The following is a 25,336-nucleotide window of genomic DNA, read 5'->3' on the forward strand; positions in this document are numbered from 1 at the left end:
TAGCATAAGTCAATTACTTTTTTTTCTTAACTTACTATTATTCATGTTTCTAAACAGCATTATATATTTTTTTAACTGGTATTTATGTTACTGATGTTAGGAGTTTTCAAGCTCCTAAGTCCTAAGGCAAATGTTGTAGTATAGTGATTGTCGAACCAGTTCTGAGGGATTTCAAGCACTGAGAATGCAAGTACTCACTTAATCTAAGTGCAACCAATGATTTAAGAGGTTTCTAAACTAATGATTAATGATAAATGAAATGACTTTCTTTACTAAGGGAAAAGAGAACTCATGGGCATAGGGATTAGACCGTGGGTGATCAAGTTTCGAACTAAGGATGACAAACGATAAATCAAACTATCAACCTTAAGCTTAGACACAATCTTAAACAAACTCTATGTCTAGATGAATGTTCATTTACTAACATACCTCAAACATCAAATGTCTTTGGTTGAATAATATGAAAGCAATCATTACTAACAAGTCTATTGGCTATCTCAACACCTTTAACAACAAATGTCTTTGGTAAAGTATGTTAAAAGCTTAGGAGAGTTGTCTAAGGCATTTCATCAAACACCTTGTGGGTGGGAAATATCTAAAGATCAACTTTTGAGTGGCCAACTCAGAAGATGCATTATGAATACTCTACTAGCAAGGAACAAGAATGATCTACACTAAAACATCCTAGAGCTAACCTAATCACCCTTAATCTCCCTAACCCATGAATTCAAAAAGGTGATTACTCACTAATCACAATGATTCCTCTTAAACCCATGGTGGATTTCAGATTAATCATGTAGAGAAATAGATAAGAAATCAACAAGAACACAAGACGAGAGCAATCAAATCTGAATCAAAAGAAGTTTTCACTAGTTCTTCTCTGGAAAAAGAGATTGTCTCTCTTGGTGGCTGCCAAGAGTACTTAAAACATAGGTTTTGAAAAGTAAAAACGTGCATAATGAAATGACCAAAAGGCCCTTGAGAAAACATGAATTCGGCCAAACAAATAGACGTGGAGCGACCTCGGCACGTCGCTGCGAGAGGTCGCTCCCGGGTCGTTTCTTCGCGAGCGACCTGGCTGTGTCGCTCTGAAGATGTCGCTCCCGGGTCGTCTCCTCGCGAGCGACCTGGCTGTGTCGCTTCGAAGACGTCGCTCCCGGGTCGTTCCTCGCGAGCGACTTGGCTGTGTCGCTCTGAACTGGTCGCTGTGGTGAGGTCACTCTAGGAGCTGGAGCGACTTCGCCTTGTCGCTCTGAACTGGTCGCTCTAGGAGCTGGAGCGACTTCGCCTTGTCGCTCTAGGAGGTCGCTCCGAAGCGTATAGGGCGAGCGAGTTCATGGCGTTGCTCCGGTAGGTCGCTCTGGCTGGAGCGACTTGAGATAGTCGCTCTGGGCTGGTCGCTCCAGGCAGTGCTCGTCCAAAGATCACTCTAATCACCTCCTTTGAGCTCCAAATGCACCCAAGTGTCTCCAGGAACTCCATGTGGTACTCCAATACCTGATAGAGACATATGTATACAAAATGCAACCTGGACATGGCTAAATCCTAATCTATATGATGAAAATGCACATGAATAAATGGATAAAACAATGTGAAGATGCAAGATATCAACTCCCCCAAACTTATTATTTTACTTGTCCTCAAGTGAACTTTCTAGAACTCATAGGGAGAGAGGTTTGAAGGTGGGAGCTCATAGCCAAAAGAAACACACAAAGCACTCATATCAACATTTAAATTCAGCATTAGTACACCCTCTCTTATCATACTCTAGCTTCTCTAGGCCTATCTCAACTCTTTTCATCCCTACACTCATCATCATGCATTCACACATGCAAATCATCCAACTCTCAAGTTCATTAAGCATAGCATCAAGTGAATTCTTGCAAATGGTCAATTGGTCCAAATCATTTGGTTGAGTAAGGGAAGACTTTTATTCAAGCGGATCAAGAGGTTCAAAATCCATGATCTTTTAAAGTGGTTTACTCTCAAAACAAGTAGCCTTGACATTGCACATAATATATTAAAGGGACCAAGTCATGCATACAATGCTCAACCTCCATTGTTCTACCCTTTTCCCAGACATACAGGTTACACAATCACTTCCCAATGTCAAACCCAACTCCCATCTCTCACCAAAAGATCCCAAGAATACTTTGCACATAAAACTCTTTTTCTTTGAAATCTATAAAGGATTTTCTCAACTTCTAAACAAATCTTAACTCTAAACAACTTTGCTAGCCCTTTTTTTATATATATATATATTTTTTTTTTTTTTCCGGGGGCCAAGACTTTTCATAAACTCGATCTAGACGTTTATCTATTAATTCCAATAATATTATCCATTTAAACACAAAGAGTCTATTCTTTTCCTTCGAACTTTTCATGCTTCCAAACCATAGTCACAACACTCACCCCCACCTATAGCTAGACAATAGAATGCCTAATCTAGCAAGAATGAAGACCAAGCATTGTCGTTCCCGATACTCTCAACATTATGCACATGTAAGGCTTTCCGAAAAAGGCCTCACTCATCAAATAATGAAAGCTTTAAAAGGAGGAAGGGATTTTGGGAATGGTGTACCACTAGAGTTTGTCAAAAAAGATTGGCATAAAGGATGTGACAACTCAAGTGTGTATATCCATGATTCTGTACACAAGGGACCATGAGCAAGATGCATTAAGTTCGTTCAGTTCAAATAAGGTTGTAGTTGGCTTCAAAGACTGAGTTTCAGCAATCAACAAGTTTTAAGAAGAGTCTTCAAGGCTCGAAGCATACAAGTGTTTTTGAGAGGTGCATAAGCTACTCAGGTGCAAAGTAATGTTCTTTACAAGGCATTTCAAATCATTGCTCCCAATGCAAGTAAATGCAACCTATATGCTCTAGACTCTCCTAGAGATGCAAATGATGCAAACTAAATGAATATTTTTTTTAATGCAAATATATATGTATAATGCAATGCATGAGACTCAAAATCATCAAAGCAAACGTGATCAAAACTTGGTACCTCCCCCAAACTTAAATGACACAGTCTCTGTGTTGTCAAGGAGAGAGAGATACCCAAAAAGAGAAAACTAATATGCAAAAACGAAATGGTATATATAAGGGAAAGTAGTGGGTTACCTTCTATGGAGAATGAGTAGAGGGAGATGCTCCCTCCTCGTCGTCCTCAGGTGGTAACTCTTCAAGGTGCTCATCAGCAAGAGTGCCCATCTCTTCAATGTAGAAGGGTTGCCCGAACACAGTTGGTTTCTTCATTTTCTCCTTGATGTCAAAGTGGAGAACATGCCCTTTACCCAAATGGAGATCAATCGTGCCCTCTTTCACCTTAACAATTGCTCTTGTTGTAGCTAAGAATGGCCTTCCAATAATCAATTGGTCTTGAGCCTCCTCACCCATCTCAAGTACCACAAAATCTGTAGGTATCTCATACCTTCCAATCTTCACAGGTAGGTCCTCTAAGATACCCACAGGATACTTCACTGAACGATCAGCTAACACCAGAGAGAGTCTACACTTCTTGTACTGAGTGAATCCAAGCTTCTTTGCAACAGACAAAGGCATCACGCTGACACTAGCTCCTAAATCGCAGAGACATTTCTCAAATACCATAGGTCTAAGAGCACAAGGTAGTGTGAAGCATCCTGGATCCTCTAACTTCTCTGGAACATCAAGCCTCTGGATGATTGCACTGCACTCATGGGTAAGAATCATCATGCTTTCCATTTCCTTCTTCTTTGCAGCTACAACATCTTTCAGGAACTTGTTGTATTGAGGAATCAACATGAAAGCATCGATGATGGGCATTGCAACCTGAGCTTCACTCATTTACTTCTCAAACAAAGCCTTGTACTTCTCTAGCAGCTGCCTTTTGAATCTACCAGGAAATGGTAGTTTGGGTTCATAGGGAGGAGGAACAAAAGAATTCTCACTTGCTGGAGCAAGAACTTCACCATCTTTCACTGTTTTCTTCTCTTCCCCCACCTTTCCTTTACCTTTGGCTTCCACAATCTTCTCCAAGATTTCATCATTGATTTTCTCATCAACAATCACCACTTCATCATCTAAGTTGATGGCCACCTCCTCACCTAGTTTCTCAGCATCCCTGGTGAGGGTTGTAGGAGGTAACTGCTTACCACTCCTAAGGGTGATAGCTTTGGCCTCCTTGGGGTTTTGGTCAGATTTTCCAGGTAGAGATCCTTGCTGGCGAGTCTGGTGAGTGTTCATGGAAGCAAACTGATTCTCTAAATTCTTGACTGTAGAAGCAAGATGTGAGAACTTGTTGTTGAGCTCATTGTAGCTCTCATCAATCTTGGAATGAAGGTTCTTCAACTCATTACCAACATGCTTCTCACTTCTAGTCTGAGACTCCAAGATTTGTTTCAGCAGGGTGTCAGTGCTGCTCTCTTGAGGAGCAGAGGAACCAGATGAGGGGTTTTGCTGAGGTTGATAGCTGCCTTGCTGGTTGTGTCGAGGCGGATAACCACTCTGTTGGTTGTTGGGGTAGGATTTCTGTTGGTAGTTGTTGTACTGAAAGTTAGGCTCTTTTTTGTACCAGCTACCATTGTTGTTGATGAAACACAGCTCTTCCTGACCTTCCAAACCCTCAACCTCATGGACAACAGGTGGATCGTCCTGCTTGGAGTTACCAACAAACTTCAGCTGCTCTTGGGTGGCTTTTTCAGCAATGAGTAGGTCGATCTTGTCTTCCAAAGCTTTGATCTCTTTCCTCGTCTGCTTATCATCACCCCTACTGCCTCTGTCGTGATCTGCACTTTAGACTGCATCACTCTTCACCATGTTGTCAACCAGCTCTTCTGCATCATCTTCAGTTCTTCCCAAGAAGAACCCATTGCTAGCTGTATCCAATCTGGCTCTGTACTTAGGAAGGGCACCTCTGTAGAAGGTACTGAGCAAGCTCTCCTTAGAGAAACCATGATGTGGGCATTTGGTTTGATAGCCTTTGAATCTCTCCCAGGCTTCACTGAATCCTTCCAAGTTCTTCTGTTGGAAACTGGAGATCTCATTTCTCAGCTTAGCAGTTCTTGAGGATGAGAAGAATTTCTCCAAGAATGCTCTCTTGCACTCATCCCAAGTAGTGATAGAGTCGATGGGTAGAGACTTCTCCCACTGATGTGCCTTATCCCCCAAAGAGAAAGGGAATAGCTTGAGCTTTAAGGCATCTTCGGACACAACATTGGTTTTTGACAACCCACAGTAGCTGTCAAACCTGTCCAAGTGATCAAATGGGTCCTCTAGAGCCAAGCCATGATACTTGTTGTTCTCGATCACGTTGAGGAGTCCTGACTTGACTTCAAAGTTGTTGGCTGCCACAGCCGGTGCTCGAATTCCCAGTCTATGACCATGAATGTTGGGCCGGTCGTAAGTACCAATTGGTCGAGCTGCCCGCGGTTGGTGTTCTGCCCCTTGCGGTTGATCTTCCATATCAATATCGAATCTCTGCAAGTGGGCTTGTTTTTCGTCTTCTCTTCTAGCTCTAGCACACTCCCTCTCGTAAGCTCTGATGTCTGCTACTATTGGAACTAGGTTTGATGGACCCCTGCTCCTCAAGTTCATACACCTGAAAGTGAAAGGTAGGTGAAGAAGAAGAATCAGTAACAAAACAAAATTAAAATGACTTAGTCTCAAGCAAGTGACTAAATCTCAATGTTTAAATCTACTCAGAATTTGGCAACGGCGCCAATTTGATGTTAGGAGTTTTCAAGCTCCTAAGGCAAATGTTGTAGTATAGTGATTGTCGAACCTGTTTTGAGGGATTTCAAGCACTGAGAATGCAAGTACTCACTTAATCTAAGTGCAACCAATGATTTAAGAGGTTTCTAAACTAATGATTAATGATAAATGAAATGACTTTCTTTACTAAGGGAAAAGAGAACTCATGGGCATAGGGATTAGACCTTGGGTGATCAAGTTTCGAACTAAGGATGGCAAACGATACATCAAACTATCAACCTTAAGCTTAGACACAATCTTAAAAAAACTCTATGTCTAGATGAATGTTCATTTACTAACATACCTCAAACATCGAATATCTTTGGTTGAATAATATGAAAGCAATCATTACTAACAAGTCTATTGGCTATCTTAACACCTTTAACAACAAATGTCTTTGGTAAAGTATGTTAAAATCTTAGGAGAGTTGTCTCAGGCATTTCATCAAACACCTTGTGGGTGGGAAATACCTAAAGATCAACTTTTGAGTGGCCAACTCAGAAGATGCATTATGAATACTCTCCTAGCAAGGAACAAGAATGATCTACACTAAAACATCATAGAACTAACCTAACACTACAAAAAAAAGGGGCTATTGTTACAATTTTTTGAGACTAAAATTTCCAGTCACATATTTGTGACATAATAGAAACTATTTTGTTACTTATATTTTACGTTACAAAAAAGTAGCTTCTTCGTCACAATATCGTGACTGTTTGTTTTGTAACAAAATGTTGTCACAATTAGTGACATATATAAGACGAAAATAAACGTAATAATTGTCGTGACAAAATGGTGACTACGTTTACTATTACCAATATGACGAATATGTGACTGTATCTTGTGTCGTCGTTTATGACGATAGAAAAATTAAATGGTTGTCACGAATTCCTACGAAACAATGACAAAAAAAATGTTGTAAGTTGTGACTTAAAAATATAGCAAATACGTTACAATAGCTGGTTTCGCTACACTATGCAAGTGGCTCGTTGGATCTCATCTTGTTCAAGATTTCAATGATAAAGTTAGGAATCATTAAATTAGTATATTATCTCATTACTCGTGATTGTGATTGTATACTTTACCATTTAGTTTTCTTCTTCTCTGTATTTAAACATGATATGCACATATGATAACATTGCAATGCAACATAGCGATGATAATTCGGATGTTTCTACTGATGTACTACATGTCGAGACATTAGTCAATCAAAATGGTCAAACTAAAAATCTCGAAGATGTAAAAGAAGAAGAAGCGGAATTAAGATCAGATGCTGATGATGAAAATAATGATTATGAGTTAACAGATGAAGAATCTAACTAAATTTGGTGTTATAGTTTTATATTTTATATGATTATGGCGTTGGTTTTGGAACTAAATTTAAACTATTTTATTTATTTAATCTTTGATGTCTTTTAAGTTTTGAGATGGTTTATATAACCGAAAGGCAGCTTGCATTGTTCATTTACTTTTTTTCTTTCGACTGACCCTTTTTAGATCGGAACGAAGAAGAAATGAAGAATCAATCCAAATCTCGACCAGAGACTAATAGAGGAAGAGATCGAATTTACTTCTTGATTTCTTCTTAGATTGGCACGTAAAGCAGGTTCAGTGTCGGAGATCAAACCATGAATTCCGAAGCCAGACACTTCACTGTGGGACTCTTCGTTTTGGTTCAAGTAAGTGTTCATCTCTGTTTTGTTCTGGATTCATCTCTGATTCTGAAACAACTACAAGTCTTAAAAAGCTCACTTTTTTTACAGATCAGGCGTTCTTCTGTGGAGAAGATTGGCATGCAGCAGCTTCAGTCTTCTTTGATTGGGACTGCTCGTCTGGGTGGTTCTTCAGCTTTCATTGGCAAAGTGAAAAGATAAAAACCATTGTTTCCCTTTTTGGATTTTGAACTATCTGTGAATGTGTTTTTTTTTTGTAACTGAGGCTAACTATCTACGCTTGATTTGGATTTGATTAAAAAGGTTAACTATAAAAACATTTTTAGCTGTTACTTGAAACATTTTACTTTTATGAAATCATCATTTTGATCTTGTGGCAGGCGAAGATATTACATTACGGTTCGATAAGTCTTATCACAGTGCAAGTCAGCTCACATAGCTGCAGCAAAGACTGCTAAGGATGTTGGTGCGATCCTTTCATATGACCCTCCTAACCTTAGGATCCCCTTGTGGCCTTGTGCAGACAACACTAGGGATGAAATCTTCAGAACTTGGGATACTGCTGATATCATTAAGGTGCCCTGCTCTATCTATATGTTTGGTTAAATCATATCTTCTCCTTTCATTCATTCTCAAATCAAAAACTTGGCTTTGCTATTTGTTTTTTTTTTTTGTAAGATTTGTGAAGAGGAGATTGAGTTTCTAACAAAAGGAGAAGATTATGTCAATCTTGGTTTGTTTGCTTCAGGTACTTGAGATTCTAACTAAGCGCTTGTTGAAAATTATGTCAATCTTGGTTTGGTTGATTTGTGTATAGAAATGTTAGGGCAGAACAGTACTTGGGTCTCTTAGTTAACTTGGAAGAAATCATATCAGAGTGACGTTTGATCTCAAATTGAGAAGCTTTTCTCCCCTGTCTTGTGAATTTCTAATTGTATAGACTACAATTTATGGTTTAGCTTGTCTCATAGCATGTGTTATTAACAGGAATATATAAAAGCTATGATTTCATCTGTGAGGCGGAAAGGGGGACCTTATACTAATCAAGGTGATGATCTCTCCCATGGGAAAAGACTCGAAGAAGTTATATGGCGTCTGTTGCAGATTCTGAACGAATTGCTTTTATCTTGTGCCTGGTCAACGCCGTTGAATAGACTAGATAGGTATACTTTGATTACTTGTTTATTTTGTTTTCTTTTTTGCTATTTTTTTCCTAATCGCGCCTTAACCTCTTAATGGCACATTTTTAAGTTGTGGAGATATTTAGATTTTTACTTTAGAGCGGCAAAACCTAAAAATTAAGTTGAAACCGGGAAAAATCCCTTAAAAAGTGGTAAGAATATTAAGAAATGTCCTAATATTTAACTAGTATATAAAGGAAGTAATATTAGTTACCTCTTCTCACGTTAAACCTAAAACCTAAACTACATCTTAGACTGAATCAAAGCCGTCAAGGTCTCAGATCTCTTTGGTTTTCTTTATTTTTTTGCAGTTAATCGTGTTTGTTTTTGTTTATTGTTTGTTATGTCATGATCTAATACTTTTGAGCTGCATCTTTTTCTATGATTTCTTTTGTACTATTATAGATGCGTCCACCAATGATGTTAGGCGGTCGCTTGTTTGGAAGATCATCTATACAATCTGTTGGTCTCCAAAGACAGAGGGAAGGAGTTGCTGCAAATGCCCAACCACGTGAACAAAGGGAAGAATTCGTACCTGTTGAACGAGATTCTCGACTCTCGAGTGCTTCATCCAGAAAGAATGGAGCTAAATGGTATTGTGATATATTCTGGATTACTCTTTTCTGATTTACAAAGTATATATATAACAAACTCAACAGTATCCGTACAGGTTCAAGAACAACACTGAAATATCAACAGCCACAGATCAGGCTCACGTTCCTATGCTAAAGTTCAAGATAATCTGGTAGTGTACATATTATTTTACTTCAAAATAATTTACTTTTACTTTTAAAATGAAGTTACAGCTTATGTTAATGTTTTAGGTGGCAAACAACGAAGACTCTTCCTTCATTGCTGTGATGAAGAAAACCCACCAGAAATCTGATGGAACATATGTTGATGAAAGAGCATGCTTAATTGCAGAAAAATATGATGCATATGTGCAAGAAAGATTGTCACTGGTTGAGCCTTCTAATGGAGAGGTTTTGACAGAGCCTCTTACTGTCGAGGAAAGAAATGAAATCTATGTGAAGGTAATTTTCTATCACATTTCAAATTTGTTTTTTTTCCTGATTTTTCTTATATTTGGAGATACGATTGATTCTTTGCATAGCTTTGCTTAATTAAAGTTGTCTTTGCATTTTAATTGTATATGTGTTTATGTAACTGTTATATGTTTGGTAGGTTGCTGGAATATCAAAACAAGGTCGGGTGTTTGGACTTGGATCACTTCAATGTGGAGTTTATATGCCACTAGATGGTTCTACAGTTTCACCACAAGCTGATGAAGATGATGGTACTTTAACTCACCGAGTCAAAGAGCTGGAGTCAGACTTGCAAAAGAGTAATGAAGAAAAGGTTCAGTTTCAGAATAGGATTCAAGCAATCGAGAAAATATTGATGTCTGCTTTTGGTGAAAATGTGTTGACTCCAACAGATACTACCACAGCCATATGAAGTTGTTTCTCAGTTTGGTGTTTTAGCTTGGTGTTTCTATTTTGGTTTTCATTTGGTTTTCTTTTGTTTACCAAGCAGTTTCAGTTTACTTAGTAAACGAATTGTTGTTTTATGCTTACGTTTATTTAAATAAAATTCAAGCAGTTCTATGAGAAATTTATGTATATCATATTATTTGCAAATTTGATATTTGATTTCAGTTTTTATTTATAGTTTCTAGTGTTCCAATAATTTAATAATAAATTAAAAATATGTGACAGATTTTAAATAAAGAAAAGTTGCATTATGAAATTGTAACCAATTCAAACTGAAATGTTACCATTTTACGGTCATAGTTTGTGACATTTATAGTATGTATTGAAGACGGATACATACCTTTTTTAGTCTTTGATTATTACGTTTGTGACTGATTTTTTGGTTATAATAGGCTACAAAATTAAGACTTTAAATTAGTTATGAATAGTGACGGTTTGGGACAATATATAATGTCAGAATTGGTGACGGTAAAAAGACTATTATGTCGTCTATATTAGTGACATTTTGTGACAATAGATTCGTCACTACAGGTGACGTAGTTATCACATTAAACAGTCACAAATTAAGACAGTTTGAGACAATTTGATAAGTAAGAAATTGTAACGGTTATGTTACTAATATACAACGTAACTATGTGTGATGATTTGTTACAAAAAATTAGTCGCAAGAAATTGTGAAATTTTTGTTACTCCAGAACATTTGTGACACACGTATTGCAACCATTAATAATTGGTAACAAAAACGTAACAATGATGATATTGTTACGAATTCTTTTCTATTGTGACGGAAAATTTTGTCACAATACCCTTATTTTCTTGTAGTGTAATCACCCTAACCCATGAATTCAAAAAGGTGATTACTCACTAATCTCCATGATTCCTCTTAAACCCATGGTGGATTTCAGATTAATCATGTAGAGAAATAAATAAAAAATCAACAAGAACACAAGACGAGAGCAATCAAATCTGAATCAAAAGAAGTTTTCACTAGTTCTTCTCTGGAAAAAGAGATTGTCTCTCTTGGTGGCTGCCAAGAGTACTTAAAACATAGGTTTTGAAAAGTAAAAACATGCATAATGAAATGACCAAAAGGCCCTTGAGAAAACATGAATTCGGCCAAACAAATAGACGTGGAGCGACCTCGGCACGTCGCTGCGAGAGGTCGCTCCCGGGTCGTTTCTTCGCGAGCAACCGGACTGTGTCGCTCTGAAGACGTCGCTTCCGGGTCGTCTCCTTGCGAGCGACCTGGCTGTGTCGCTCCGAAGACGTCGCTCCCGGGTCGTTCCTCGCGAGCAACCTGGCTGTGTCTCTCTGAACTGGTTGCTGTGGTGAGGTCGCTCTAGGAGCTGGAGCGACTTCGCCTTGTCGCTCTAGGAGGTCGCTCCGAAGCGTATAGGGCGAGCGAGTTCATGGCGTCGCTCCGGTAGGTCGCTCTGGCTGGAGCGACTTGAGATAGTCGCTCTGGGCTGGTCTCTCCAGGCAGTGGTCGTCCAAAGATCACTCTAATCACCTCCTTTGAGCTCCAAATGCACCCAAGTGTCTCCAGGGACTCCATGTGGTACTCCAATACCTGATAGAGACATATGTATGCAAAATGCAACCTAGACATTGCTAAATTCTAATCTATATGATGAAAATGCACATGAATAAATGGATAAAACAATGTGAATATGCAAGATATCAGTTACCAACCAAAATCTTAAATGTACTTCTACTTTAATAAGATAGATACTTTTAAGTTCGTTTAAATACTTGAAAATATATACAAATAATCAAATGTAAATATCTAAAATAGTTAAAATATACTCAAAACTTCAAAAATACTTAAATAATTATCAATTCTCTATCCAAATATTTAAACCAAACCAATTTATATGTTAAGTTAGGTACTCTGACATATATTATTCAAATTTATATGTAATATATTATATTGTTTATAATTTTTAAAAAATTAAAGAATATATAAATATTAAATTTTTAAAATTATCCAAATACGAACCGAATCTTCAAAGATCTGAACCAGACACGAAATCCCAAACAGACCAGAAAACGAACCCGAATGCCCACCCCTAATCACTATTATATATCATATATGTGTCATTATAGGTTACAAAAATATGTGTTATCATATAATTAATCGTATTTTATACGTACCATCAAGTAAGTAATCTTATAATTAATAATATTTTACACGTACAATCATATAAATAATCACATATATTTTTAAATTTCAATGTGAAATATAAAAACCATAATTTAAGTTGGTGTTTGAAATTAGGCTTTGTATTGTATTTATATATATATATTGAAAACATTTTATAATGGTTATTTGAAAATATGTTAGTAAAAATCAATTTTTGAATATATGTATATTTTTGAATGAATTTTTGATATAAATTAATTTTAAATTATTATTTTGATTTGAATATGTTTATCAAGTAACATAAGCCAATTACTTAATGGAATTCCAATTTTTTAATAACATAAGTCTATTATTTTTTTTTTCTTAACTTACCGTTATCCATGTTTTCAAACAACATGCCATTTGAGAATTGGCAAATGCCATTTGAGAACTGGCCCAATTGGCACATGCCATTTGAGAATTGATCGCCATGCAAGGGTGCGGGATGCAGCCGGGAATTCAAGTTGGAACATCCGTGGCCACAGGAGTCGCTACTTTCAAGAACTTATTGATCGCATCCGTACTGTACAACTACCTCATGAAACTCTCGGACACGACGTCGCGCTGTGGAAGCACTCCGATGATAATTATAAGCCTTACTTCTCATCATCAAGCACTTGGGAGCAGGTAAGAGACAAAAAACCCGTTGTCTTTTGGAGCAAAGTTGTATGGTTTGCACAGGGAGTTCCACGCTTCTCGTTTATATTGTGGCTTGCGGTAAAGAATAGATTGTCCACGGGTGATAGAATGAGAGTTTGGGGCATCCAACAAGGTTGTGTATTATGTGGTGAGAGGGATGAAACCCGTGATCATCTTTTCTTCGCATGTCCTTATTCTTTCACAGTGTGGGACAAGCTGGTGAACAGGTTGACTGGAAATGGCACAGATCCAGACTGGATGGGCACGCTACGGCACGTCAGCGACAACTCACTTCCCCTATTTGACAGGATTTTGCTAAAAATGGCGTTCCAGACATGCGTCTATTTATTGTGGAAGGAAAGAAATGGGAGGAGGCATCACACATGTTTGCGAACAGTATATCAACTGATCAGGATCATCGATAAAACAGTACGGAACAGGATTACTTCGCTCCGATACAAGGCGGGCCATAAGTTAGAAGGTTTAATGCGTCGTTGGTTTGAAGTTACGGCCTAGTTGATTTTCTTCTCGATCTGTAAATCATTTAGCTATAGTTTGCACTAAAGCTTGTAATACTCTACTATTTCTATTCTGATCAATAAATTTAACATTTCATCAAAAAAAAAAAAAAAACAACATTATATATTTTTTAACTGGTATTTAGGTTACCAAACAAAGCTTAAAGATTTCTATTAAAATAGATATATCACAATACCGGCTCTATGAAATGGTGTTTTTGTTTTTTCTTTTATGAATAGCTTCATAATTTATTCTTTATCTTTTCCAAACTTGTTAATAGGATTTTCGAAGTATATCCATCATAGCCGACCATTTTTCTCATACAGATCATCAAAAGTTTATGCATTTACGTGTTATTTATATCTTAGACTAGTATGGTTTAATAACTACATTTTAATAAAATTTAAATTGTATTTTTCATTTATCTATAGATTAGTAACAAACCTCTTAAAATGGGTATTATTTAACTACCCATGATATTTATTATTATATACAATATTATTAAAAATTTGTCAATTTTAAAATGTTTCAGCATTATATAATGGTTAAAACGAAAACAGGAAAAAAAATTATTAGTCAAGGATTTGCATCTGACCTACTAATAAGAACATAAATCGTATCTTCTTCAACCTAAGAAGATAATCTTTTTGTAAGTTAGAAGTCTTTTCTTTTCTTGTTGAGTATCTTCTTCTCCGTATTTTTCTTTTGAAATTGTATCTCGATCTCACTATTCTTCGATTCTGATCTGTGAAGCTTGGGCCTCACCAGAAGTAAAATGGGCCAGCGACAACACCATATCCTCCATGGGCTGAGTTCACAGCAGGCCCACTCCAGCTCATAACACCTGATCACATACGAAGCATATATAATAGATGTGAGTATGATGATTAGGGCAACAGAAGCAATAATAAGGAAACATCTGATTAAGGCAACAGAGATCAAGCAACGAGGTACACAGCAAGAGAGAAGAGATATCAACAAGGATAAATAGCTTAGATTTAAGTCTATTTGATCTAAGGAGGTTGATTGTGTTCTCTAGCTAAGTTGAGGTTGATCCTATTGTAATCAAACTATCTAGTACACTGATTTGGTGTGACTAGTGTCTCTTTGATCTAGTGGATTTTGGGAGCAGAAGTTCTCCCACGAGACGTACCGCGCCGAGGGCCGGGAACTCGTTAAATCGTTTGTGTCTTTACTCTCAGTACTAGACCTAGGTCAAGATAACTTCTAACCTAAGTAACCTAAGATAAACATTCTACAAGTGGTATCAGAGCTTCCGGTTTACATCAAGGTTGCTTAGGATAGAGAGAGACAGAGGAGGTGTATAGTCAGTACCTGCTTGATGGTGAACACAAAGGAACGCATCGAGATCGACCGGTTCGAGGGTGATGGTGATTTCGCCCTATGGAAGGTGAGGATGCTTGCTCATTTTGGAGTACTTGGACTTAAAGCTATTCTCACCGATGATAAGCTTTTGAAAGATGATGTGGATCCAAAGGATGAACCTGAGTCTGCCATGAAGGACACGGGGAAGGGGCTAGCTGGGCTTGTTGCGCCCACACCTGCAATTGATCCTGCAAAATTCGAAAAATCAGAGAAAGCAAAGGACCTAATTGTGCTGAATGTTGGGAACAAAGTCTTAAGGAAAATCCAACATTGTGAGACTGCTGCTGCAATGTGGAGTACACTGAACAAGTTGTACACAGAGACATCTTTACCCAACAGGATTTATCTACAGCTTAGGTTCTACACTTTAAAGATGGCCGACTCAAAATCCATTGATGAGAATGTGTATGAATTCTTGAAGCTAGTTGCAGACTTAAACAATTTGCAAGTTGAAGTATCCGAGGAAGTTCAAGCTATCCTACTGCTAAGTTCTCTACCTAACAAGTATGATCAACTCAAAGAGACTCTCAAGTATGGGAGAGACACCCTAAGCCTAGTTGAGGTTACAGGGGCTGCAAGGTCAAAAGAAAGAGAATTGATCGAGAGTGGTAAATTTACCAGGTCAGGTGGAGAAGGTCTGATGGTGACAGACAGGGGAAGATCAGACCAACGCTCTGGCAAAGGCAATGGAAAATCCTATAGGGGAAGATCCAAGAGCAGACAGGGGCGTTCCAAATCGCGTCCCAGAAACAACAAAAACACCAAGGGATGTTTTGTATGCGGCAAGGAGGGCCACTACAAGCGTGATTGCCCTGATAAAAAGCCTTACAAAACGCCAGACTCAGCCAACGTTGTGACAGAGTCCAAGGAACCTTTAATTCTCACCGCAAGCACCCAATACTCTAAGGACGAATGGGTGATGGACTATGGCTGCTCGTTCCACATCACACCAGACAAGAGTTTCCTGTTCGATCTGGAAGAATTCAAAGGTGGAAAAGTGTTAATGGCAAATAACACACATAGCAACATTCAAGGAATTGGAAAGATTAAAATTCTAAATCCAAATGGATCGACTGTGGTTCTAACAGGCGTCAGATATATGCCTGGTATGAGTAGAAATTTAATCTCTTATGGAATGTTGGAAACATCAGGATGCAGATATGAAGGCAAGGATCTCATGGTTAATTTCTATAAGGATGATCAACCGGTTATCTCAGGGAAATATCATCAGGGACTCTATTATCTACAGGGGACAGTCTCTCGAGGAGAGGCTAATCTATCTAAAGTTGAGAGGAATATGACTAATGTTTGGCATTCACGCCTCGGTCATATGAATCTTAATAACATGTCTGAACTTGTCAAACGGGGATTTATCATTGACAAGGAAGTTAAGACATTGGATTTCTGTGAACACTGCATAATTGGAAAATCTCACAAGCAAAGTTTTCCTAAGGCTAAACATGTGACTAAAGGGATTCTAGAGTACATTCACTCTGACCTTTGGGGTTCTCCATCTACACCAGATAGCCTTGCTGGAAACAAATATTTCGTGACATTTATTGATGATTTCTCTAAGAAGGTTTGGATTTATTTTCTTAAGACTAAGGATGAGGTATTCTCTAAGTTCAGAGAATGGAAAGCTGAGGTGGAGACAAAGACAGAGAAGAAAATCAAATGCCTAAGGACAGATAATGGGTTGGAGTTCTGTAATAAGCAGTTTGATAATTACTGCAAACAGGTGGGAATTAAACGCCACAGAACCTGCAGCTATACCCCGCAGCAGAATGGGGTCTCAGAAAGGATGAACAGAACCATCATGGATAAAGTGAGATGCATGTTAGCCGAATCTGGCCTAGACCAAAGCTTCTGGGCAGAAGCTGCATCTACTGCTATCCATCTGATTAACAGGTCACCTAACTCTACACTAGAATTCAAAATGCCCGAAGAAGTTTGGACAGGTGCTAAGCCCGATCTAGGACATCTCAGAACATTCGGATGCACTGCTTATGTGCATATAACAGAGGAGAAAACGGGACCAAGAGCCATAAAGGGAGTCTTCGTGGGATATCCTATGGGCACTAAAGGCTACAGGGTCTGGATAGAGGAGGAAGGCAGATGCAGAACAAGCAGAAACGTTGTCTTCAACGAGGATGAGCTGTACAAACACACTGTTGCTAAAGGAAAAGAAAGCACAGAAGTGACTAAGAAAGGAAAACGAGCTAAGAAGAAGGTTTCATTCAGTGATGATTTGATCAGAGGACCTTCTCCTTCTGTCGAATCCAAAGACACATCTGATCAAGGTGGAGAAGAATCATCATCATCTAGCTCTAACAGCTCAGGTAACCAAGAACAAGATCACGAAGCTGATAGTGAAAGTGATCACGAAGTTGAGAGTGAGAGTGGTGCCATTGAATCTCTAGACACCTATGTTCTGGCACGAGATAGGGAAAGGAGACAGAACGTGAGACCACCATCCCGATATGAAGATGGGAATTTTGTAGCTTACGCTCTCAATGTGATTGAGGACTTGGAAGTTCAGGAGCCAAAAAGCTACGCAGAAGCTATGAGAAGCCGAGAAAAGAAACTATGGAAGCAGGCAGCAGAAGAAGAAATGGAATCTCATAGAAAGAACAGAACCTGGGATCTCATTGACAGGCCTACAAAGGCAAAGCTTGTTGGATGCAGATGGCTATTCAAGCTAAAGCCAGGAATCCCAGGTGTTGAGGATGAACGATACAAAGGCAGACTAGTTGCTAAAGGATATTCTCAGACAGAAGGGATTGACTACAATGAAATATTTTCACCTGTTGTGAAACATGTCTCTATCAGATTTATGCTCAGCATTGTGGTGAATTTGAATCTGGAACTAGAACAGATGGATGTTAAAACTGTTTTCTTACATGGAAGCCTAGAGGAAAGAATCCTTATGGAACAGCCAGAGGGGTTCATAAAGCCAGGGACAGAGAACAAAGTATGCCTGTTAAGGAAGTCTCTGTATGGCTTGAAGCAATCCCCAAGAAGATGGAACCATCGGTTCAACAACTTCATGAGGGATCAGCTATTTGAACGTTGCAGTAAGGACCTATGTGTCTACATGAGGGATGTTCAAACTAATAAGGTGATCTATCTACTCCTATATGTCGACGACATGTTGATTGCCTCAGGAAATAAAAAGGTGATCAAAGAGCTGAAGGAAAAGCTGAGTGGAGAATTTGAGATGAAGGACATGGGAAAGGCCTCAAGAATCTTGGGCATGGATATCACCAGAGATCGAGAGAAGGGAACCCTGATCCTATCTCAGAGCAAATACATTGAGAAAGTCCTAAGGACGTTTGAAATGCAGGACGCTAAGGCTGTGATTACTCCTACTGCATCACACTTCAAACTAAGAAGTCTCACAGATGACGAGTTGAAAGTGGAGGCTTCTCAGATGGAAAGAGTTCCCTATGCCAGCGCCGTGGGGAGCCTAATGTACGCCATGGTAGGCTCCAGACCTGACTTAGGTTTTGCAGTAGGCTACGTCTGCAGATTCATGAGTAAACCAGGAAGGGAACACTGGAAAGCAGTTCAATGGGTCCTAAGGTACTTAAAGGGGGCAGTGAATTCGAATTTAACATTCAGAAAGAACTCTACACTCCTAGTGGAAGGATACTCAGACTCAGATTATGCAACAGACATGGATAGAAGGCGGTCAGTAACTGGATATGCATTCAAATTTGGAGGTAATACTATCTCATGGAAGTCATGTCTACAATCAGTGGTTGCCTTATCTACTACAGAAGCAGAGTACATGGCTATGAATGAAGCAGCAAAAGAAGCAATGTGGCTAAAAGAAATATGCAATGAACTAGGTTTCAAGCAACAGGGGATCAAACTCTACTGCGACTCTCAAAGTGCCCTAGCTCTAGCAAGAAATCCAGTCAATCACGAAAAGACAAAGCATATAGCTACCAAGTTCAACTTCATTCGAGATCTAGTGGAATCAGGGGATATTGTCCTACACAAGATTCATACTAATGTCAATCCTGCAGACTTCCTAACAAAGACGGTACCTGGTCAGAAGTTCCAGCTTTGCTGTGAGCTTTTGAATGTGAACTGAGAAGACTGGAGACGCTCCAGGTGATTAAAGTTGTATGATCCCATCCTCGCATAACACAAAAAAAAAAAAAGGTCAGTGTGTGCGTAAATAGGGAATCAAAGGCAACTGGGAGTGTCACTAAAGAAGAAGGAATCACCTGGAGGATGATTAGAACCGGGTAAGAAGACCTGGTTTAGGTGGAGTAACTTGGGCCACCAGACATTCCCACATAAGAGGACACAGACAATGCTTCATGAGTTGTCAGAAGCAAGCATCGGGGTCCGGAAAGGTTTCAACAACCAATCACCAACACCTACGAGACAGTGAACCTACGTCAAGCCACAAAATACAGTTGTGAGTAACAAACCCGAGAACGTTACCTGAGCACAAGAGTATTTGTTGAAAGGCTTACCAGCAGAACATGATAATATAATAACAGTTCAGAGAGCTGAATCACATGTCCGATCAAGGAAGGGTTTCAAGACTGAAACTAGGTGAGCTCGTCATCGAGCTAAAACCGGCTCCTGAAACAGAACAGAAGAGTCAGATTGACAAGTGAAGAACATATTAGAGAAGGGTCGCTGAGAAAGGAGGTTACTTTATCTACAAAAGGGGTGGAGTGTGATGATAGAGCTCAGGTAAGAGCTCACCGACATGTCAGGGTCTCAATCGCGTCTAGAGACAGAGCCGCGAGCCATCTGAGACGACATGCAAAGGAAAAGAATCCACGGGTTAGCTCAAGACCTACAAGACTCGTTTAGTATCCCTAACAGATGATACTAATCGCTCATGAAAAGGAGAGATGAGAAGTACCTGGGGATATTAGGGAGGAAAGATGATGGAGTCACGATCAGGTGAGCCATCATCAGAGAAGTAAGTCGCCGCTCGGCGAAGAGACTTCGAGGGAAGAATGGAGAGGAGAAGATGCGACGCTATCGAGGTGGAGGTGGCGAGATCTTCTTCAATCGGAGTGACGTTTGCGAGGTGGAGCAAACGGAGATCTCTCTCAAGATAAGACCGAGTCCATTTCAGTGGAGAAGGTTCGCGAGAGAGAGGAAAGAGAGGAGAGAGAGTCATACTGACTCGTCTTCCTTCGATCAAGACAAAGAGACAAGGAGAGATGGGCTGTCGGCAACCAGGATTGCACGATGGGCTATTATTGGGCTCGACTCAAGCTGGTGGAGATTTGTGAAGCTTGGGCCTCACCAGAAGTAAAATGGGCCAGCGACAACACCATATCCTCCATGGGCTGAGTTCACAGCAGGCCCACTCCAGCTCATAACACCTGATCACATACGAAGCATATATAATAGATGTGAGTATGATGATTAGGGCAACAGAAGCAATAATAAGGAAACATCTGATTAAGGCAACAGAGATCAAGCAACGAGGTACACAGCAAGAGAGAAGAGATATCAACAAGGATAAATAGCTTAGATTTAAGTCTATTTGATCTAAGGAGGTTGATTGTGTTCTCTAGCTAAGTTGAGGTTGATCCTATTGTAATCAAACTATCTAGTACACTGATTTGGTGTGACTAGTGTCTCTTTGATCTAGTGGATTTTGGGAGCAGAAGTTCTCCCACGAGACGTACCGCGCCGAGGGCCGGGAACTCGTTAAATCGTTTGTGTCTTTACTCTCAGTACTAGACCTAGGTCAAGATAACTTCTAACCTAAGTAACCTAAGATAAACATTTTACATGATCTAAAACATAAAGGAGATGAAATGGTGTTTCCACCGTCTTTACCTTTAATTTCAGTCGAGCCATTCGTTCGCATGAAAAAAGAACTCTAAAGTAAATTCCAAATTGCACAACAAAAATAATCTAATGTTTAGAGAAGAATAAAAATTCATCACTAACTCATTTGCTAAGAAGAATATGAACTCATCCTTACCACCAACCAACGGATACCGAGGCGGTATTTCCTAAAGCCTTCTATAAATTTTGCTTATTTTTTTCTTAATTTTGCCTCTCCAAAACCTTTGCATCCTCATCAAATTAAAGTTTCATCTCTCTTCAGAGAAAAAAGTTATGAAAGCATCGGCTATTCTGTTTCGTGGAATAAATTAGTTGTTTGTAGAAGTTGATATATGGAAATGATGTGATGTATCAGAAAATCATGGCTGGAAGCCTGGAACGGTTGAGACCACTAAAATGATTTTGCTTTCCTTTCTATCTTTATCGTTTTTTTTTTTGTTTTTTTTAACCAGTTATTTTCTTTACGATTTAATTGCAGAACAAACGTCTTGTATCAGAATTTTTTTTTTAATTTAGTATTTGAAAAAAAAAACAAATAAACATGTGGCATAATTTAGCTGATGAGGCGACTTGCACTTTGTTATATATAGGATATGCAAATCTGCCACATAGAATCAATTTTAAGTATTCATTAATGCAAAAAAACAAATATATCATTGTTATTTCCGATTTTTTAGCCGACTATAGTGGAATTGACATGGACAATGCGCATCTCCAACGCTTAATCTGCCGTGGCAACTGTGTTTTTGAATGGTGGCACTGATTGCCATGAGATCATAAGTGCTATAAAATGCAATGATTACCAAAACAAGTAAAACTATGCAATTATATTATTATAGTCTGAAAATTTCATCAATATAATTTAGTTCATACTGCCTACTCTGTCAGCAAATTTTTATAAATAGAAAATTGCATTCATTTCAACTTAAATAAGCTTTCATATTAAATTGAATATTATATAAAATGAAATATTAGAGTCAATAAGTTGATATCAAATAAGTTTTGTAATTCAAAATTTATCAAAAATATATATCACACAATTAATCAAATAAGTTGCAGAAATTTAATTAAAAATTCATAACAAAAAGATTAAAATGTCTGAAAAAAAATTAATTAATATCTTATATAAGTTCATATTAATATAAATACAAGATATATATATATATATTCAAATATTATTTCTTTAATAAAATTTTGTTAAAAATATTTCCGCGCTGATCAAGCAACGTAAAAAGTATGATTCTCCTTTTTTTGGCAATGATTGTTTCCTCCCAGCCACAATAATCGACACTAGTTCTTATCCTTCGGTCTGAGCGCACACGATTTTGCATTGCCACTCGGTTTATTCATCTTCTGGCTTATTACCACTAAAAATTTCGCTCCTCTTTTCAAATTTTTACCGGTTACGGCCGTTGGATAATACTACTCCTTGCTCATCAACCCACTTGGTTCTTCCCCCAATCCGGGTCGGATGGACCGCCTCCAGCTGTCCCATCATCGGTAATCGTCTCCTTAACCCTACCGGAGATGGACTTTGGATGTCACTAATGTTGGTGTGTTGCTACTTTAGTCTTGGAACACTTACTACGTGTTAGTGTCTGAATCAAAGCGATACTTCCTATCTCCTCCTAAAATATTCAAGTACTCTCTCATTCATAGTGAGAAGAAACCTTACAAATCTCTCTAAGCTAGCTTTTCCATATTGTGTCTCGAACAACCATGAGTAGAAGACTTTCCTATGCAGAAAAAGGCAAGGGGTTTGCCGTTCCTCCTGAACGTCCAAGAACAGCTAGAATCAGGGTCCCTTCTTGGACAATACTGATCTCATAAGGAAGGATTCTCTTATGCTGGTAGGAAGAATCCCAAACCCTAAATATCAAAGAATGTGGTCATTAATCCCTTTCTTTGTTGAGCACTGGAAAGTAGAGACAGGTCCAGTGGATGCAGATATGGGGCAAGGCTGCTTCCAGTTTCAGTTTTCCTCTGAAAGAGATATTTTGAAGGTGTAGGAAAACCAACCTTATCACTTCTCTCACTGGATGATGATATTACAAAGATGGGAGCTCTCTACCTCTCCTAGCTTCCCAAATCAGATTCCATTATGGATCCAAGTTCAGGTATCCCTCTCCATCTCTGGTCAGATTTGGCCCTAACCTCCCTAGAAAACGATATAAGAACCCTGGAATCTGTGGAAATAACCTCAATAAAAGCTCGTATGAAGCCATGACTGAAGTGAGGGAAGTTATGTCACGGTACACAAACTATATTGATCCAACAGAAAGCGCTGACAGAAAAGAAAGATTCAGACAAGCGGAGGAATCAGGGGAAGTAGAAGAAAATGCAGCTATGATGACTAGAGATTTACTAACATCCAACTTACCTGATGCAGAACATGAAACCATACTTCAGAGTCTCACTCCAACTCCACCGTCAGTTCTGTCCCTTATGAGATTAGGCCCGATCATGGAAGCAGAAGAAGAACTCACAGCCCCTGACCTTGAACCGCCAGTGGTTGTGACTAAATGCGGGCCAGGGAGACCGCCTGGTAGAAGAAACATAACCTCTTTTCCACTAAGGTTCCTGGGAGTAGGAATGCGGAGAAGGAAATCTCAAAAACTCAACCCTCTCCATCAAGGAAGAAACCTTCTATCACCATCCCTCGTAAAGAGGATAACACTTGTGGAAACACTGGAACTAAGTTTGCAGGAACCAGTGCACCTCCAAGAAGAATCATAACCTCGAAACTTGCGGTACCTTCATTTTCAACGCTACAGTGAGACTGTGGGGCAGATTTTCAGAATCTGTCCTCTCCTCTTCCTTAAAAGTGGTATGCTGGAACTTTCAAGAACGCTTGAACAGTTTGTCATCTCAGAGAGATCTGCAAAAAAATTGACCCATACATTATTTTTCTCTTAGAGACAAAAAAATCCCCACAGTGTGGTGGAAAAAAAGTTATAATGCTTGCGACTTGCAAATATAACTTTCAAATATAAAGACAGTAACTCCACACATGGAATAACAAGAGGAGGGTTAGCTCTACTCCGGAAAGATGACATTGATCTAGAGATTATATCCTCCTGTAAATTTTATTTGATACAAAACTTATGTATGAAGGAAATTTGAGCTATGCCACTTTTGTTTACGGTGATCCGGATAAAAAGAAGAGAAAACAAAGTTGGGACTACCTTACTGCACTGTCTCTGATCAGAGACTCTCCCTGGTTTGTGTCTGGAGATTTTAGTGACATGACATGTAACTGCGAGAAAGAGGGAGGCTCATAATGATCAGAGTGATCTTTTGATGACTTCAGATAATTCCTGTCAGAATGAGACCTTTATGACATTCAGCATTCTGGAAACTGCTTGTCTTGGAAAGGTAAGAGGAAAGGTCACAACGTCATATGCCGTCTAAACAAAGCCTTCTCCAATAGCTCTTGGACAGAGCTTTATCCCTCAAAGAGATGTGAGTATCTCTGCTTTGAAAGCTCTGATCATCAACCCCTAGAAACGTTCTTCGAGCCCCTGAGAAAGAAAAAGAAAGGAATCTCCAGATATGATCGATGTCTTAGCAAAAATGCTGATATGCAAAAGCTATTTGAAGACACATTAGCAGAAGAAGCACAACTTAAAGTCTAGCAGAAAATCGATAAATACAGAAGAACTATCATTAAATGGTCTAAGCAACAACAAGTTGAGAGAAAAATCACATTGGAAACCTGAAGCACCAAATTGATCAAGTTACGTCCGATTCCAACCCTAACAAGAGTTGCCTTAAAGAGCTTAATGAAGAATTGCAAAAAGCCTGCAAGCTGGAAGAAGAAGTGGCAGCAAAGAAGCAGACAACTCTAGCTAAACCTAGGGGACAAGAATACATGCTTCTTTGACGCTTCAACAAAGAAGAGGAAAACATTAAATAAATTCTCTGTGCTAGAAGTACCGAATGGTAGAGCAGTATATACAGAAGAGGAAATTACTACTATGGTGAAGAATTACTCCAGAGACATTTTTAAGCCTATAGACAGAGGCTCCAGGGATATGGAGACCATCATCAATAATGCTATCTCACCCCTTATCTCAGAGGAAACTAATCAAAGTCTAATAGAATTACTTGACGCAAAAGAAATCAAAGACGCCCTTTTCTCCATCCACCCTGGAAAGGCACCAGGGCCTGATGTCTTCTATAGCTGCTTCTTCCAATCAAACTGGAATGTAATGGGAGAAGATGTTGTTAAGGAGATCCAAGACTTCTTCCAATCCGGCTGTTTGCCGAGAACTGTCAATGAAACCCATATAATGCTTATTCCAAAGATTCTTAGTCCTAAGAAAGTAGTAGATTACAGACCTGTAGCACTCTGCAATGTGGTTTATAAGGTCATATCAAAGCTCCTTGCAAAAAGGCTTCAACCTCAACTATGCAACCTCATCACTGAGACTCAATCTGCATTTGTACCAAAGAGAGCCATATCAGCCAATGTTTTGATTACCCATGAGTTCCTATGCTACCTACCTTCAAAAGCCAAATAACATTGCTACATGGCTATAAAGACTGATATGAGTAAATCCTACAATAGGCTGGAGTCGAATTTAATCAAGACTACACTGGTACTGTTCGGCTTTCATCCTACTTGGATATAGTGGATTATGCAATGCATCAATACAGTTAGCTACTCCTTCATTGTTAATTATGCAACAAAA

At 38.9% G+C, this 25,336-nt stretch overlaps 1 protein-coding gene and 1 non-coding gene across 5 annotated transcripts; both read left to right on the forward strand.

Moving 5' to 3' along the window:
• Positions 1 to 4,928: 4,928 nt before the first annotated feature.
• On the forward strand, positions 4,929 to 5,035 carry LOC125589308. Its single transcript, XR_007325496.1, has one exon. It is a non-coding gene; the product is annotated as a small nucleolar RNA R71 (small nucleolar RNA).
• Positions 5,036 to 6,314: 1,279 nt separating this feature from the next.
• Positions 6,315 to 10,293, forward strand: LOC106379421. 4 transcript variants are annotated; one of them, XR_002655490.2, is made up of 8 exons: positions 6,315 to 7,410; positions 7,495 to 7,980; positions 8,083 to 8,152; positions 8,392 to 8,567; positions 8,991 to 9,178; positions 9,245 to 9,330; positions 9,410 to 9,619; positions 9,771 to 10,293. XR_002655490.2 is itself a non-coding variant. In XM_013819376.3 (4 exons), exons 3-4 carry the CDS (start codon positions 9,446 to 9,448, stop codon positions 10,041 to 10,043), a joined length of 447 nt encoding a protein of 148 aa, XP_013674830.1. In that variant the 5' UTR covers positions 8,804 to 9,178; positions 9,256 to 9,330; positions 9,410 to 9,445; the 3' UTR covers positions 10,044 to 10,293. The 4 variants fall into 4 exon arrangements, 1 of the variants encoding a protein (XP_013674830.1); XR_002655489.2 differs by having other exon boundaries at positions 6,319 to 7,410; positions 9,256 to 9,330; XR_002655491.2 differs by lacking the exons at positions 6,315 to 7,410; positions 7,495 to 7,980; positions 8,083 to 8,152; positions 8,392 to 8,567 and adding an exon at positions 8,799 to 8,859 and having other exon boundaries at positions 9,256 to 9,330.
• The last annotated feature ends 15,043 nt before the right edge of the window (positions 10,294 to 25,336 follow it).

Source organism: Brassica napus, chromosome C6, assembly GCF_020379485.1.
Source record: "Brassica napus cultivar Da-Ae chromosome C6, Da-Ae, whole genome shotgun sequence".
NCBI classification, from domain to species: Eukaryota; Viridiplantae; Streptophyta; class Magnoliopsida; order Brassicales; family Brassicaceae; genus Brassica; species Brassica napus.